The sequence below is a fragment of the Phyllostomus discolor genome, chromosome 6 (genome assembly GCF_004126475.2).
Source record: "Phyllostomus discolor isolate MPI-MPIP mPhyDis1 chromosome 6, mPhyDis1.pri.v3, whole genome shotgun sequence".
NCBI lineage: Eukaryota > Metazoa > Chordata > Mammalia > Chiroptera > Phyllostomidae > Phyllostomus > Phyllostomus discolor.
Window position 1 is genome coordinate 78,418,483 of NC_040908.2, and position 16,809 is coordinate 78,435,291.

Consider the following 16,809-nt stretch of genomic DNA (forward strand, 5'->3'; position numbering starts at 1 on the left):
AGAACCCCAGACTCCGTACCCCCCATTATACTTCCTCCCCGGTGGCTTCCCAGTTAACCTTCACCTCAGCCGCTTTTGTGTCGCTACCCCAATCGCACCACCTCAACGTTCCCCCCACTCCCAACCACCGCAGCCTTCCCTCACAGCCAACCCCCTTCTTCCGGGTTTCTTCCCCACTCCCATGACCCCCCACCTTCAGCCCACTTACCCCAGCTCCTCGCCTCCCCAGCCTCCCATGACACGTCCCCTCCCCCAGCTTCCTCTGTTTCTTCCTTCCCCTCCCTCAGCCCCTCCACCCACGCCCACCACTCCTCCCGCGGATTGTCCGCAGGCCTTTCACCTTGTCCATAAGCTTCCAGCACTTCTCCACCATCTTCTTGTCCACGGTCCCCGGCGGGTGGGGGCTGAGGTGGTGGTGGTGGTGGTGGTGGTGGTGGTGGTGATGGTGGTGCGGCTGGAAGGCGTCCTTCATGAGCCCGATCAGGCCTCCCGAGCCCGAGCCCCCGGAGCCGCCGCCGCCGCCACCGCCGCCGCCGCCGCCACCCCCAGCCCCAGAGTTTTTTTTCACGTTGCCGGCCATGGCCCGGAGAGCGTTGAAGGCTCAGCCGCGTCCGCCGGCTCCGCCTGGCAGCGAGCGAGGGAAAGAAGGAGGGCGTGAAGGAGGAGCCTCAGCCTGCCGCTGCCACCGCCGCAGGCTGTCCGGGCGGAGGGAGGGACAGCCGCAGGGAGCAGAGTGGGCGGGGCCGGGGGCGCGGGTCAGCGCGGGCGCGCCCCTTCGGAGAGCGCAAGGCTAGTTGTGGGAGGAGCGCGCCAAACTCTCGAAGGCTGGCGTCCGAGTCTGTACTAGGTAGCAAAACCGAGCCACGAGCTCTCGAGAAGCCACGGCCAAGTTTCCGCGCCACCTCCACCACCCCTACCTTCGGGGCGGACCGGGCGGGGCTCTCTCGTGGAGTAGCGGGGCAAGGAAGGGGCGGGGTTTAGCTTGGAGTCTGCGCAGTAGGCAGAAGCCGAGCTCTCCATCTTCCGTGTGGGCTCTACGTTGAAGTTCCTTGTGTGGGGCATTGGAATATTTAAGACGTGTTTAAGCCTTAGAAAAAAGTCTTAACGACAAGTCTTTAGCCCACGTCAGGCCCATGAGGAAGTTGCTTATTCACATTGTGGGAGAGAAAGGGAAGTAATTTCCCTACTCCCTGGTGTTTTAAACTCATCAGTAAGTCTGGCCCAAAGACAGGAATGTGAATGCTGAAAATTGTTGGAAACAGATAAGGCCCCAGAAAGGCTTGAGGCAAGCCGTGAGCTCGTCTTCCAAGACCTTTGACCTCTGAAAACAAAACACTTCCCCCTTTTTGGCTTCTGAACACTAGTTCCTTTTCTGGGAACTCAGTATGCGCTTAAGATTCCCCTGCTCAGAGCATTGCACCTCAGGCCGGCACCCCCAGCACCAGGCCCGCACCGCAGAAACTGTAAGATAGCTGTGAGCCCTGGCTGAAGGAGCTCCTGTTACTTGTCTGAAACAGAATGCAGTTCCCAGTTACTTCCACTTGAATCTAAGAGTTCCGTTGGAATAACTGAAAAGAGGAACTTCCCTCCCAAAGAGGGAAGTGCCCTGACCTTTGCTAATTCTGAGCCTCAGGAAACTTGCAGGCCCTGGTGTGCCAATAAGTACTCAGTTCCACCTTAGATCCTCCACCTACCTGGCTCTTCCACAAACCCTTGACTAATTAAGGAATTAAGTTTATCAAGTACTCCTGTAATACCTCTGAACTCAAGAGCCCTTCAACCAGGTTTCTTGTTTTTTTTAATTCAAAGACCTTTGAAGTCAACATTATAATTTCCTATCAGTAGAATTTCATTAGTTCCTAACTAGAAAGAGTTAAGACACCTAGAAAGAGTTAGGAATCTAGACAAAGTTCTTAGATAATGGCCAAAACTTATCACCTGCCTTGTTGCAGACCCTCCTTTTCCCTCCCCTGCCCTATTGAAACTTTTTCCTCACTAGTTGTCCTACTGTCTCCAATCCATCCTGCCACCAGACTAGTTTTCCTAAATTATAGTTCTGACAGCATCACAAAAAAACTTTAAACACTCCCCATTCCTCCTGAATAAAGAGTCATGATGTAACTCCAAATTACCTTGCAGTTTTATAATACCTATAATACCTGTATCTTGTGTTGGGTGACTCACCACGTCACAAAATACCACAATTTTTTTACTTTTTTTTTTTTCCTCATAACCATTACTCAGGGCATTCCCTCTGCTCTAAGGTGCACTACTAAAATCCAATCCATTCTTCAAAACTCAACTCAAATAGTGTCCAGACATTCCAGCAAGAAACAATCCTTCCCTCCTCTAAATTTCCATAACTATCCCAGGCTGGTGTGTCTGTGAACCAGGTAGTTGCTTGTTTGATTCCCAATCAGGGCACTTGCCTGGGTTGCAGGCCAGGTCCCCAGTGGGGGACATGTGAGAGGCAACCACAACTTATGTTTCTCTCCCTTCCCCTCTCTCTAAAAAATAAATAAAATATTTAAATTTCCATAACCATTTATTTCTTACACTTACCACAGTCCTTCACAGTAGGTACCACAAGGGTAATTTTTTTCTCCTCATTGTCAAATTCTAAATTTACTGGGGTACGGGTAAGAAATTAACTCTTAGAACCTATATAATTTTATTAACCAATGTCACCCCATTAAATTCAAAAATTTTTTAGCTTCATTTTTTTAATTTTATTGATTATGCTATTAGTTGTCCCATTTCCCCCCTTCACTCCCCCCCCACCTTACATACCCTCTGCACCCACATTCCCCCCTTTAGTTTATGTCCATGTGTCATACTTAAAAGTTCTTCAGCTTCTACATTTCCCATACTATTCTTACCCTCTCCCTGTCTATTTTCTACCTACCATCTATGCTACTTATTCTCTGTACCTTTTCCCCCTCTCTCCTCCTCCCACTCCCCTGTTGATAACCCTCCACGTGATCTCTATTTCTGTGCTTCTGTTCCTGTTCTAGTTGTTTGCTTAGTTTGTTTTGGGGTCTTTTTTTCAGGTGTGGTTGTTAATAACATGAGTTTGCTGTCATTTTACTATACATGTTTTTTATCTCCTTTTTCTTAGATAAGTCCCATTAACATTTCATATAATAAGGGCTTGGTGATGATGAACTCCTTGAACTTGAGTGTATCTGAGAAGCACTTTATCTGCCCTTCCATTCTAAATGAAAGCTTTGCTGGATAGAGCAACCTGGGATGTAGGTCCTTGCCTTTCATGACTTGGAATACTTCTTTCCAGCCCCTTCTTGCCTATAAGGTCTCTTTTCAGAAATCAGCTGACAGCCTGATGGGAATTCCTTTGTAGGTAACTGCCTCCTTAGGTCTTACTGCTTCGAGGATTCTCTCCTTCATTTTAATCTTGGGTAGTGTAATTATGATGTGCCTTGATGTGTTCCTCCTTGGGTCCAATTTCTTTGGGATTCTCTGAGCTTCCTGGACTTCCTGGAAGTCTATTTCCTTTGCCAGGTTGGGGAAGTTATCCTTTATTACTTGATTCAAATAACTTTTCCACTTGTTGCTCTTCCTCTTCCGCTTCTGGTACCCCTGAAATTCAGATGTTGGAACATTTAAAGGTGTCCTGGAGGTTCCTAAGCCTCTCCTCATTTTTTTGAATTCTTATTTCTTCATTCTTTTCTGTTTCGTTGTTTCTTTCTTCCTTCTGGTCCACTCCATTGATTTGAGTCCCAGTTTCCTTCCCATCACTTTGGTTCCCTGTGCATTTTCCTTTATTTCACTTACTGTAGCCTTCATTTGTTCATCTAGTTTGTGACCAAATTCAAACAATTCTGTGAGGATGCTGCTCACCAGTGCTTTGAACCAGTGCATCTGATAAATTGGCTATCTCTTCATCGCTTAATTGTATTATTTCTGGAGCTTTGATCTGTTCTTTTGTTTAGGCCTTTTTTTTTTTTTTTTTTTTGTCTTAACATGCCTGTTACATAGTGAGGGGCAGAGCCTTAGGTGTTCACCAGGGCAGGGCAACCTATGCTATTTTGTGACACTGTTTGTGGGGGAGGAATCCAAAAGGGAACAATGGTGCTTGCTTCTCTTCCGCTGCTTACCCCAAGCAAACTGGGCCCTTCTGGTGCTGATTCCTGTGTGGGTGGGCTTGTGTACATTCTAGAACCATGGGTCTCTCCAATGAACTCTCTGTGAGGCTGGGAGTCTCCTCCCAGCACCTCAACTCCCACAGGTGTTTTCCGTCAGAGGTTTTGGGGCTTCATTTCTCAGAGCTGGAGCCCCGGGTTGTGCAGTCTGTCGCTCCCCAGTTTCGCCTGGTTTATCTGCGCACGAATGTGGGACTGCCTAGTCCACCAGCCACCTTGCGCACCATGCCCCTCCACAATCCGCCACCTCGCTGGGTCTACCTGCTGCTACCCTGTGCCCAGGCTCCGCCAGCTGCCACCTGCACACCTGCAGGTCCACCAGCCACTGCTTTTTTTTTGCTGTGACCCCTCTCCATTCTGCTACCCAACTCCGTCCCTCCTACCAGTCTGGATGAATGTGTCTATTTTAACTCCTTGGTTGTCAGACTTCCATACAGTTCAGTTTTCTGTCAGTACTGGGTGTTTTTTTGTTTCTAAGTTTTTGTTGTCCTTATTTTGGTTGGTTGAGGAGGCACAGTGTTTCTACCTACACCTCCATCTTGGCCAGAAGTCAATTTTTTTTTTTAAGAAAAGAAAAACCCTTGGAGCTGAGCTTGTCTAGGTCATCTACAAATCTTTAGCGTGGTTAAAGGCTTCCGATTTGAATTATCTTTACCACAACCTGTATAGAATGGAATAGTATAATTTGCACTTAGTTTCTGCTGTAGTAAGCCATATTTCTTTCAACACACAATGACCTCTCACATCTGAATAAAGCTTGGGGAGGGACCCTTCTCTTCTCTATATCTCTTCAAAACTCTCAGATGTGATCCTATTCAAAGAAAGACAGAGCTGTACTGAAAGGAAAGATTGACTTTTTTCACAATTTTTACTTGGTTTGCTTTCAAAATGTACTAGAGATGGGATTGGATTGTTGATCCAATGTTATTCTTATTTCTGGGTTATTGTTGAGCTAACTCAGTCTGTATCATATAATGTGACATGTAGCATTTTTCTTATCCTATTTCACCTTTACCCCAAACCACATCCTCATTCTCCACCTGAAAGTTGGTTGACTGAACATATTTGAAAAGTAAATGCTCTTCTGAGGCCTGATATGTTGTTTGTATTCTGTAATCTCTGTCCTCAATCTGTCATTCCACGCATTAGCATAATGGAGATACTAACATTCCATGGAAAATATTCCCAAACAGGCTTCTAGCTAAGGATTGCATTCCTAGGCAGAAGGAGAGGGTTCTGGGGAAAGACTAAACAAAAAATATCATTCAAGATTAGAAGAAAAGTATTCTCCATGTTTGAGAAATGTGCACAAGGCTATCCAACCCTGAGGTACGGAAATGTAAGCACCTGGAACAACAAGCCCAATTCCTCTCTTTACTCTGTAAAATATCCAAAGGTCCAGAGAAGTACCCTGTAGTCAGGAAGGTGACAAATCAACATAAATCATCCTCTTCTTGAATCTGCCTACTCCCTGAAGAAAGGACTTTTAATTCCCAGATCTTATGGCTATTTCTTCAGATCTGTTCCTGGCAATAGACAATTGACCAAAAATATTGAGGGAAACAGAGATAGAAAGAAATAGCTAAAGAAAGAGTCTAAAGTTCTCTTAATCTACAAGGGGAAGACTCCTGAAGTTTCTGTTGTTTTCACTCTAGTGAGTAAGGTGCCTAGAGATCCAGGTGGCAGACAGATGACAAGGCTCCACATAGCACAGGACTGGAGGGAGGGTAGGGGCTTCCCAGCAAGGGCAAGTCATCTTTCATATTCCCTTCCCCAAGTTTGTTTTTCCAACCACTCATAACTCCAGCAAGATGCTAGGAAGCATCCCAAAGAGGGAAGCACCTCCAACATTGCCCCATAAATAATTTAAATAGAAAAATTTAGGAGACTCCAAAGAAGGTCAAGCAAGTCCACGAGAGGGGGCCCCAACAAACTTACTACTGCCCAGAGCCAAAGTATACCTTCTCACTCAGCATCTGTCTGAAAATCAAACACATAAGGGAATGCAGGAAGAGAAGTAATAAATTAAGTCACCATGAGAGAAGATAGCCCTGTAAATACCCAGTTAAAACAAAGGCCTTCAGGATTTGCGAAATCAATGATTTAAAGACCAGGAAACTGAGGCTGAGCAAAATTAAGTAGATATGTAAACTTGGTTTACCCATGTTTACATATCCAGAGGGGAGATGAGAACTCACAGCTCTTATTTCTAATCAGTGCCCTTTCTTCTGTGCTTTGCATCCCTCTAGGTCAGTACTTGGAGTCCATGGGTCTGCCTTTCCTCTGTGTCTCATTCTCGGAAGGGAGAAACTCTCTTAACTACCTTCTCCCACATTTCTTTCCCTCATATCCCAAAGAATGCCTTCCTGAAGGGGATCTTCAGTTTTAAGCCTAATAATGTCTTTGCTGATAAGACCTAGGGATGTCAATTGCCCCAAACTGATACCATTAGTCTTTTTTTCTCTGTATCAACACTACAGCATTATTTCAAATGTGTAAGTCCGTCATTTGTAAGTCTCCAAATTGTAGGCAGTGATACATGGAAGAGAACTGTAGTTAATAAGTTCCAAAGCCCTTTCTCCTCTAACTCCATTTGGATTTGGAGATAAGGAGAGAATTAGCCCTCTGGGACCTTGGTATTTTAAGCTTTGTATGTAGCCCGTTCTACCTTCTGATGAACTTCATGTTTCCCAGTTGTCTGGACAACAAGCCGTCTCAGGAAATCCAACCTTCCAGTTCTCAGTCCTGCCCCTGAAGGAACTTTGCCACCCTGGATTGGCTCCCAGAACCAGGTCTCCTCATCATGCTCCTAGCTGGTTGGGCCTTTTCTCTGCCCCTCCCCATGAGTGGGTTACTTCATAGAAAGACACAACAGAGATAAGAGAAGATCCTGTAGGTAGGAAGAGTCAGGATAAAGATAATGGGAAGAGGGAAGAGAGAAGGTACTGAGATTTATTTTCTCCAAAAGAGGATTGAAAGGAGTGATTTCTGTAAGTAGAGCCTGACTTGTAAAGAGACACAGTTACATACTCCCCACTGACTTCTGCTTTGCCTAAGGTTCCAAGGAGACCAAGAGTGAAAGCTTCTGGGAAGAATAAGAGATGGATTTGGAGACTAGAACTCTAACTCTCCCTGGGACTCCTGGTTCAATCTAGGGATCAGGAAAGTATCCCCATGTCCAAGACCTAAATACAAGTCCTCTTCTTCCCCCAGGACAGCAAGGAGATGCCACCTAAGTTCAAAGAAGAAAGAATAAAAGCTGAGGTACAGCAGATAAAGAACACAGGTGCTGGTGAGTCAAGGTGTGTGGAGGTGGGTGCCCTTGCTTCTCCATGCTCTGGCTTGGAGACTGTGAAGAGAGAATTCAGCCCTTCACATGACAAGATGGAGCTTTCTGGACCCTTCTCCTTCATATTATCACATCCAGGTTCCACAAAGCTGGTAAAGTGGGAAAATTGGCACCTACCCCTTCTTTGAGCCCCTTTTGGCTCTGTGCCTTCCTTATATATTAATTACACATATTTGTGCTAAACAGTAAGGACACAGTGGTGAACTCAGTAGACACTGCCACTCATTTAGTGGTCCTCAGATCTCCTTCAGGAAGAAAGTCCAGAGTATGGAAGGGGAATGAGGAAGGCTGAGATCATGATAAGCTGAAGCTCTGACAACTTGCCAGGGCAGATGTGGAGACTGAATCCATGCACAGGCTAGCAGTGCTGGAAAAGGAGTTGCTCCTTAGGTAAGCAGGACAGAAGCTCTGGGGGCAACACAAGTAGGCCACTGGAGCATTTCTCTATCCGTAAGGGCTTGGAAGATTGGAGCTAATGTAGGGGACTGAGCTGACATCTAACCATCTCCTAGTAGGAAAAGATAGTCACAAGTTGGGATTGTGAGGAAGGTATGGACAGCGAGAGCTGATGAGCCAAAACATAAAGGGAATTCTTGCTTCTTAGTAATGAAGAGCCCATAAGATTCTAGTGGTGGTCAGGGGTTGGGGTGGTAAGAAGGGCAGGACAGAATGAGAGAGACTGGAAGACTGCTGCTAGGTTCTCAGAGGAGGGCATTGTTCATCAAGCCAATGGAGACTGATTCAGTGAGGTCCCCAGCCAGTCCTGAGAGCCCTGGCACTGTTTACAGCTCTGCAGAAGGGTGAGGTCCACTGAGCCAAGGCTTCTGCAGACCAGCTGAAGCAGACCTTGCAAGGGCTGGAGGCTGTGCTGGAGGGGGCCCCACGTGAAGGGAAGGCCATATGTAGGTATGTATTCAGTCAAGTAGGTGGGCAGGAGACAGGCTCCTGGAAGAGAGCCAAGAGGGCCAGAGGATGCAAGGAAGGGAAACAAGGAAGACTTCCATTTGCCATGCTTAGTGTCAGCCTTCCCAGCAGAGCATAAATCAGGCAGGAACCTGAAGGAAGGAAAGGAATGCCTCTGGAATTTCAGGCAGGGACCTTCCAGGATGCCTGATGCCATGTTGTTGATGCTTTGTGGGCTGCAAAATGCAGTCATAGCCTTGATCTCATTCATCCCAAGGGAGTAAGTGGGGAGAAGGGCTACAATCCCCATCCCCAAGGAGCTGGCATGGAGAAACCCCTTTCCTAGTTCTGGTTTCCTAGTTCTTCTTAGATTTTCAAGGTCTCCCAGATTCTCAGAATCACCACAAGAACCAAGATGGCCTTTATGCTCTTGTCTGGACCAAGTGGAGCCATTCATACCCACAATTTCCCTTCCTCCCTCCACCACTCCATCCCCACCTGGTTCCCTGGCTGTCCACTGCCACCACCACAGAGATGAGTCATCAGTGCCAGGTCCTGCAGGAAGAGATGTAAACCCATACCAGGCACCTGGAGAAAGAAGTGAGGAGCCTTCAAGAGCAGCTAGGTAGGCTCCCCAGCCTCTCAGCCCATTCTCTTAGAGGGTCACTGATGAGGTCCAGCCTTAAGGGATGAATTTAAGATGATCCTTCTCTAGAAGACTGCAGTCTAGGCTTTTGTATCACTTTCCCCATTGACTCTCTCACCACTGAGGATTGGAACATGAGGGTTCAGGATGTCAAAAATCTTAAGTAAAGAAATCAGTCCTCTTAACCCATTTCCCCCTTTCAATGGTCTCTCCAAATCCAGGTCCTCCTCCCTACCACTGTCATGTCTTTCATAAGCAAAGCATATTATTCCCTCTTAGATTGGCTGGTTTTAAAAACAAAACTAAGGGGAAAATGGCCCTGGCCAGTGGTTCAGTTGGTTGAAGCATTATCCCACACACTAACAGGTTGTGGGTTCAATCCCAAGTCAGGGTACATATGGGAGGCAACCGATTGGTCTCTCTTTTTCTCTCCCCACTCTCTAAAACCAGGGAAAACGTATCCTCAGGTGAGGATTTAAAAAAAAAAAAACTAAGGGAAAATATTTGACTTATTTATTTCCCTATCTACAAGGCTTAGTTCATGGTTGATCCTAAATAACTATTTGCTAAATAAATGAATACACTTTCCAAATAAGCAAAATTTTGTATTTATTTATTTATTTTATTTTTAACAGGATGTTTTTGCTTTGTTCCCTCTTGGTTACAGGATAGAGTTGAAATATTTTAGGATGGCACACAAGAACTTTAACAATTTAGCCCTCTCTCTCTCTAAAGTCAATATATTAAAAAGTTATAAAAGACTTTAAAGATAAAGAGACTGAGGCTCAGAGACAGAGATTCTCAATGTTACACAGTAGTAAGTGACAACCAGATTTGGAACCCAGATCTCTTGTCCCAAGCCCACTACTCTTTCTACTATACCTTAATGGTACTTCAACTCTTCATAAGGACTACAGGAAAGTTAATGACTCTGAGGGAGTCTGGAATGATACTACTCATTCTAGAATGATCCCATGCTTTTTGGGTACCATTGGAGACTCTGTTCAAGGATAGAGTGTCACCATTTTGTCCTCCTTCATCCTTCTGCCCCATTCCCCAATGACATCCCAGAGGGAAGCTGAGGCTGCATGGGGAGAAGCTAAGCAAGCCCTCAGAGAGTGAGACTGAACTCTGGCTCAGCTTCGGACACACACAGCAGACATGGAAGCCAAGTATGAGAACATCTTATATGTAAGCACCACCCTGTGAAGCCCAGACATCCTAGTACCCAGCACTCTTCCACCACCACAAGCCCCAGCTAAGTAGACAATGACAAACAAAGGGGAAGGAGAAGAAGCATCTCCACAGGAAACTCCTTTCTATCTTGAGGGGGTGCAACCATGCCCACCCACTAAGAATAAAAACTTTAAGGAAACACTGCCAAGGAAAGCTTATTGACCAACCTGCTGCACCCCTCCCCCTCCACCTTGCTTCCTGGGGCCTAAAGCTTGGTGTCTGCAGGGCAGCCTAGACAGGCTCTTGGCTAAGCTCAGAGCCATTAAGCCTCAGTGGGATGGAGCCATGTTCAGATTCCACACCAGGTACAAGGAGCAGCTCTACCAGTTTGGATTCAACCCCCTGGACCTTTCAGATTATACACATATAGTCTCTGGGGCCCCAACAATAAAGATCTCTTAATGTAGAAGTCAACAAAATGTGTGGTGAGGCTTTTTGACAAAAATGAGTAACTCTCATGTGAACACCTTGGTTCTGGGCTAACCCATTAGCCTGAAGACTGAATGACAGGAAAGAAATTTGACAAGGTCTTATCACTTCTCCTAGAGAAACTGGGTACCACCCCTTGAGCTTGGGGCCTTTTAGTCCCTTTGAACCACAGCCTCCCCCCACCACCCCAAACACAGGCAGCCAGTTTTGTGGGGAAAGGCTATTTCTGTAAGTAACCAACAGTGACCAGGTACCTGCCCCCACAATCCTAAAGTGCTCATCTCCTAACTCTTGCAATACATCTAAGAGTCCTGGAGTCATGCCTAGGGTAACTTATAGATGGCTTCAATCCTAGTTGGCCCTACAGTCCACCTGAAAAGGGAAAAGTCTGTGTTTCTCTCTTCTATGATAACTCTCTCAGTATTACTTTACTTTTGCTCACCAAATGTGTAGGAGTTTTTCCCACACCAAGAAATTCTTCAACTCTTCTGTGGACACCAATCCGGTGTCCTACAATTTAACTCAATTCTGACACTATCTACCTAGAGATAATGTAGGTTAAAGTCTCAGTCCCACAAGATGCCAATTTCAAGTCCATGTTGTCACTTGTGCTACTAACCAACTGGCTATAAATCAGAAGTCCCCACGACCCCCTCCTCTCGTTTTATCATTTGCTAGAGGGCCTCACAGAATTCAGGGAGACAGTTTACTTACTTAATTACCAGTTTATTATAAAGGATATAATTCAGGAACAGTCAAAGGGAAGAGATGCCTAGGGCAGGGTATGAGCATGGTAGCTCCTGCCCTCTCCACATGTTCAGTAACCTGGAAGGAAGCCCTCTGAGTCTTGGCTTTTTTGATTTTTTTAGAGGCTTCATTACATAAGCATGATTGATTAAACCATTGGTGGTTAATTAAAGTTTCAACCCCTCTCCCCACCCAGGAAGCCAGTGTGGGGTGGAAGTGGGGGTAGGGCTGAAAGTTTCAATCCTGTAAACACAGGTTGGTTCCCCTGGTAACCATCCTCCCCCACTTCCCCACCTTTTATTGCTCTTATTACTTAAGAAATTCCAAGGGTTATAAGAGCTCTGTGCCAGGAATGAGTATGAAGACCAAATATATATTTCTTATTATAAATCACAAAATCACACCACTCATCTTAGGCAGAACTTCATCCTTGGGGCATAGCTTCCAAAGCTTCCACATGTGTTCCTCTGGTGTTAGAGGGCAGGATTCCTAGTGGACCAGCCTGAGGCCTCTGACCACATCCTCTTCAGGAAGGTGGGCCCCATGGGGGGAAGGGAGACTCTGGGTAAGCCTGTGATTGTCCAGAGCCCTAGAGATCCAGTTTTTGGCGTAAAGAAAGCAGCTCAGCTCCTACTACCTCCAGCTGGAAAATGAAGACAGGAAAACTACTGGGTAGGTCTGTGCCAAGGAGAAGGGCACTACAACAGACCTGAGGCTACAGCCCATTCCTAAGCAGAGAGAGAAGGGAGAAGGTCATTCAAAGATCAGAACAGTTCCTTTGCCCTGCAATGCCCAGTAATAGGACTTGTTCCATGGGTCCTTCTGTCCCCACCTTCCAAGGCCTAATGTCCCAACCTTTGTGCAGACTTCCTGCTCTGCCCACATCTCTGGTCCCCCTCTGTCTTTCTCTGACTGCTCACAGTCCCTCTCCTTTCTTACCTCTACAGACCCTGGGGGAATCCATGCTTCCAAGCCCTATGGAAACCTGGTCACCAGTTTCAGGCACAGAGGTGGCTCAGCTTCAGTCAGCTGCTGAAGCATTTCCAGGTCATTCAATCCATCCACAGAATTGCCATTCACCTCCAGAATCACATCTCCCCTTTGCAGTCCTGCCCGGGCTGCTGAGCCTCCTTGAATCACCTGGGGATTGGGGATGAGATACAGAACGAGGAACACCATGGAAAAGTTTGCTGAGTGTGCTAAGGGTATGGAGGGAAGCAAAGAAGGTTCACCAGGAGGAAAATATTGATAGGGTCCAAAGCCAATGGGACATCAGTCACCTGGGAGATAAAAAGACAAGGCCCACTGGCCACATAGCTGAGTCGCAAGCCATAGCCACCACCAGGCCCAGGGTACAAGAAGCACTGGTGGGACCCACATGGGACAGGAGACACAGCTGTGTCTTCAACTGGTGAATCCTTGGTCTCAACCAGAGAGGCTGAGCGGGTGTCCTGGGCAGAGGCAGGAGCTTCTGTGCTCTCCAGGAAGAGGAGTGGAGACAAGCGAACCTGGAAGAAGGCAGTCAGAACAAACCTGTTGCTTCTCCCTCACCTGACCCCCACTCCATTCCTGCTCCCACCCTATTGCCTGCTACTCAATTCTCACCATGCTGAAGAAGTGGTCAGCCTCCGGGTCAACAACAGTGAGGGAGACACGGGAACCCTGCGCCCGGATCCTGTACACTGTCTCCTCATGGCCCAGCCCTTCCACGCTCTCCCCAGCCACAGCCACCAGCCGGTCCCCATCTTGCATCCCGGCCCTCTCAGCTGGCAGTCCTGGGTCCACCTCCCAAAGGAACTGCCCTGGGAAATAGACATCCTCACTGCTCCTTCCCCAATTACCCCAGTGCAAGTTCAGGGACAGTGGGGAACTGAACCAGGGGTACACAGAAGGAGGAGGCCAAGGGCTGGGGCTCAGACAGAGACACCATTTATGTGCACTGAGGTACATATGTACACTTGTAAGCCCACCCCAAGGCCCACCTTCCCTACCCACCCCCAGGGCTCCCACTCACCGAGGTGACCACCAAGACCCTTCTCCTCCCTGAGCAGGAACCCGAAGCCCTGGGGCCCTTTCTCTAGGTGCAAACAGCGGGGCTTGGCAGGCAGTGCCCAGGCCTCTGCCAGGGGTGCAGCCAGAGGCATTCCCAGCTGGCGACACTGTTCCTCCACATCTGGTCCTGCTACCAGAAGGGTGACCTGCTCTCCACTCTGCCAAAGCTGTGGGGACACAGCAGGGCTTCAGTATCACCTACCTGGGTAGGGAGTACAGAGGCAGTCACCTCCTCACAGCCCTTCTTCCCAGGCCCAGGAATGAGGTACTAAGGATGGGGGAGAGAAGGGCCTAGCATAAACAGTAAAGGGAAGGATGGATGATGAAGATACAAAATCAGATCAGGTGATTTGGTGCTTGGGAGAGGAGTCTACTTCCTGAGGCGGGTGCCCCAGGCGCAGAAGAGAAAAGGATGAATGTTGAAGCAGGCAGCCATACCTTTCTGCTGAGTTGGTTATGAGTGAACTTCTCCACACTGACCCCATTCACTTCTAATAGTCGGGCCCCAGGGGGTACCCCTGCCCGCTCAGCTGCTCCTCCAGTACTCAGCACCAACCTGAAAGAACCCTGATGTTCTAGAAGAAAAACAAGAAAAGCAAGTGTTAGTCTGCTGGCTGTCTGGAGCAGGGCTGAGATTCCCCCTCCTGACCTCCCTCCCAAACCTCTAAGCTCACCGTGGGTGACACTAAAGCCAAAACCACCCTCATCTTTCACTATGTGGCACAGACGGGGCCGGACCCCTGGGCTGAGAGTAGGACAGAGGAGGACATCATTGCCATACTGAGCTCGAGCCACATCATACACGTGCTGCGCCAAAACTGTCAGCAGCACTCGAGGACCACTGGCCTGGATGCGGAGTACCACCTAAACAGAGGGTGAGGTTGGAGTTGGCCCTTCTTGCCAACTCCCCATCCCTGGAACCTGCAATTTTCAGTATGGAAACCAGCTTTCTGGATGCCTCTACCCAAATACTCTGAACTGGGTACCCCCAAATCCTGGACAGTGGGGTAGATTAAGGCTTGGGTACTGCCCCCATATATCTAGAAGGTGATCCTGGCTTCTGTCCCTCTGTGATGCTATGGAACATTCTCCAATGCCAGGGGGAGTCCCAGCCCAACCTCACCACCTCAGCATCTTCATGTTCCACAACATGGTTGTTCACTGCCAGGATCCGGTCTCCTTCCTGTAGACCCTGCTCCTGGGCAGAGGATCCTGGCTCCACCCTGCACACCACATGACTGGCCTTGCCCAGCTCCTGCTGTAGATTGAAGCCAAAACTCCTGCCCTCTTCTTTACTCAGCAGACAGAAGCGAGGCCGCTCCAGGCTCCAGAGATCTGGATGGGAAAGTGGGCAGCAGAAAAGGGGAAGGAGGGATGTGGCCCAAGTACAAGTCACCTTGTCCCTAACAGATGCTGTTCACTCGATAGGGCATCAGGCAGACTTCTACCCAGTTAAATTTTGGGCAATAGGGCAAACGCTGTGTAGGCAGAGTGCCTAAAACAGAAGGAAACTCCTGGTCCACTCCTCTGTCCATTTGGTCACTCCCAACCAAGGCTATTATCAGAGGGAGACAGATGAGTGATTACCAAGGAGATGGGAGGCTATGCAGAGCTGTGGTATCTCTTGGGGAGCAGAATGGTTGCTCTGGGGGTAAAGGGGTTATCAGAGGTGGTTACCAGAAGGGTTGTGATCTTCGGCCAGGGACAGGACAGGATTATCAATGCCCAGCTTTGGGTTAAACTCAAACTTCCTGCAAGGAGGTCCCAGACTGTACTTGCAATGCTAATAGTAGCTGAAGAGCTTCCCCACCTTCAATTTCCTCTTCCCCTTACCCCAACCCTTCACAGGATACCACTTACAGAGTTAATGAAGCCGTGTCCTGAAGATCTGCTGGGTAAAAAAGGGGTGAGGGGAAGAGAGGTGCATTCTCTGGCCCTTTCCATGGTCATTAAATGAAAGAACTTAGGGAATCCCCAAACTCAGGACATGCCCTTCCATTCTGTTCCAAAAGAATCTTTCCTTTCCTTTCCTTCCCCTCCCCCTGAGGCCATGGTACAGAAATCTGTACAGGATGTGGACCAGGAAGACAGACACTTCTACTCACCTCTTCTCTCCTCCCAGTCTATTTACTTCATGGCTCCAAGCCCCAACATCAAGTGTGCTGTGGTCTATAATGCCTCAGCCTCCCAATCTACCCCTGACTACCCTGAAGTCCCCAATAGGAGATATCTCCCAGCCTCTTACCTGCAGCTGCCTCCATAGTTGAATCAACAACCCTGTCCTCGGGGTAGGGACAAGGTCCACTGAAGCCAGCCAACCTTCCCATTTACCCCCCACCCAGTCCCGCCTCCTTGAAGACACTGCCTTGGAAGCAGTGGGATAATGATTAAACAAGGAGAGCCTTATACCTAGGGAAGTATTCATGCTCCTCCTGTACCCAATCCTGGGTCCCAAATTCTCTAGGCACTCCCCTGCTATCTCAGCTCCTGCTAGGTGCAAAGAAAGGTTGATTGCTGATCTACCTTTAATTCCAAGCCTGCAGTAAGAATGTATGAAAGGGATGATAGAAGTCCTATGGCCCAGCATGGCCTACCCACACCCCAATATCATGCATCTCCCCAGCCCTCACTGACTTTGAACTTAGTACCTAAGAACTACTTGTAGCAAAAAGTGATCAGCAGTTTAATCAGAATGGCCACAAACAGTGCCCTTCCTTGAAAGCACCAGGCAGAGGTCACAGTAGGTAGGTGGAAGACAGCTTTTTAATAGGAACAAATCAGTGCACATACCTGTAGGACCACTGAGCACAAGTACCATTGTGGTTAAGAGGAGCATGAGGTTGGGGAGAAAGCACCAATGAGAGAGGAAAGTGGCTGCAGGTATCCTGAGTGTCCACAGAACGTATAAAGGCAAGAGGTGGAAGCCCTCCAACACCTCTGGACAGCAACACCCCTAGGCAGGCAGACATAAGAAGTGTGCCCCCTAGTGGCACAGAGGTTCCTTGAGGGAAGCAACCTTATTGGCGGTGTTACAGGGCAATTTAGTCATGGAAATGCCAAATCCTTCCATCCTTCTAGCCCAAGGGAGAGGATGAATGTTTCATGACCCTGGAAATTCCAAACTTGGGAAGCTTGGTTGGACATGTTCCTGGAGAGTCTCTGGTACAGCTGTGCCCAGTCCTTTGCCTCCAGTCATGAAGGGATCTCCCTTTTTTAAAAGATTTTATTTATTTATTTTTAGAGAGAGGGGAAGGGAGGAAGAAAGAGAGAGAAACATCAATGTGTGG

General features: G+C 47.9%; 3 protein-coding genes across 10 annotated transcripts in view; 1 reads left to right on the forward strand and 2 right to left on the reverse strand.

Annotated features, from left to right (window-relative positions):
• CBL (Cbl proto-oncogene) overlaps positions 1-932 on the reverse strand; it is a 120,455-nt gene extending 119,523 nt beyond the window's left edge. Inside the window, exon 1 of one of the 2 annotated variants that reach the window (XM_036028404.1) lies at positions 341-932. In XM_036028404.1, the coding sequence (XP_035884297.1) occupies positions 341-580 (240 nt within the window). In that variant the 5' untranslated portion in view covers positions 581-932. The remainder of the gene's footprint in view (positions 1-340) is intronic. The other variant, XM_028516519.2, reaches the window with a different exon arrangement.
• CCDC153 (coiled-coil domain containing 153) lies at positions 579-11,284 on the forward strand. The gene is given in 7 exon segments (XM_036029972.1): positions 579-789; positions 1,411-1,463; positions 7,374-7,452; positions 8,298-8,545; positions 8,773-9,102; positions 10,073-10,249; positions 10,520-11,284. Coding segments are annotated over 7 exon segments (1,275 nt in total). The 3' UTR covers positions 10,697-11,284.
• Positions 11,285-11,437: 153 nt separating this feature from the next.
• PDZD3 (PDZ domain containing 3) lies at positions 11,438-16,808 on the reverse strand. 7 transcript variants are annotated; one of them, XR_004903791.1, is made up of 11 exons: positions 15,768-16,808; positions 15,383-15,410; positions 15,200-15,273; positions 14,646-14,857; positions 14,197-14,386; positions 13,961-14,097; positions 13,485-13,689; positions 13,076-13,272; positions 12,849-12,978; positions 12,410-12,610; positions 11,438-12,113 (listed from the first exon to the last, which is right to left on the reverse strand). XR_004903791.1 is itself a non-coding variant. In XM_036028415.1 (11 exons), the coding sequence occupies exons 1-10, from the start codon at positions 15,847-15,849 to the stop codon at positions 12,446-12,448; spliced, it is 1,515 nt and encodes a 504-aa protein (XP_035884308.1). In that variant the 5' UTR covers positions 15,850-16,808; the 3' UTR covers positions 11,438-12,198; positions 12,410-12,445. The 7 variants fall into 7 exon arrangements, 4 of the variants coding, with proteins under 4 accessions (XP_035884308.1, XP_035884305.1, XP_035884307.1 ...); XR_004903792.1 differs by having other exon boundaries at positions 11,438-12,148; XR_004903790.1 differs by having other exon boundaries at positions 11,438-12,198.
• Position 16,809: the final 1 nt, after the last annotated feature.

What these genes read in the sequence shown, in the direction of transcription:
- PDZD3 (XM_036028412.1), bottom strand. Translation starts at nt 15,849, where the DNA reads ATGGGAAGGTTGGCTGGCTTCAGTGGACCTTGTCCCTACCCCGAGGAC. An exon ending in CGAAGATCACAACCCTTCTG is followed by an intron (nt 14,858 to 15,199) that starts GTAACCACCTCT and finishes TTTCCCATCCAG; the next exon opens with ATCTCTGGAGCCTGGAGCGG. An exon ending in CTGACCACTTCTTCAGCATG is followed by an intron (nt 12,979 to 13,075) that starts GTGAGAATTGAG and finishes GCCTTCTTCCAG; the next exon opens with GTTCGCTTGTCTCCACTCCT.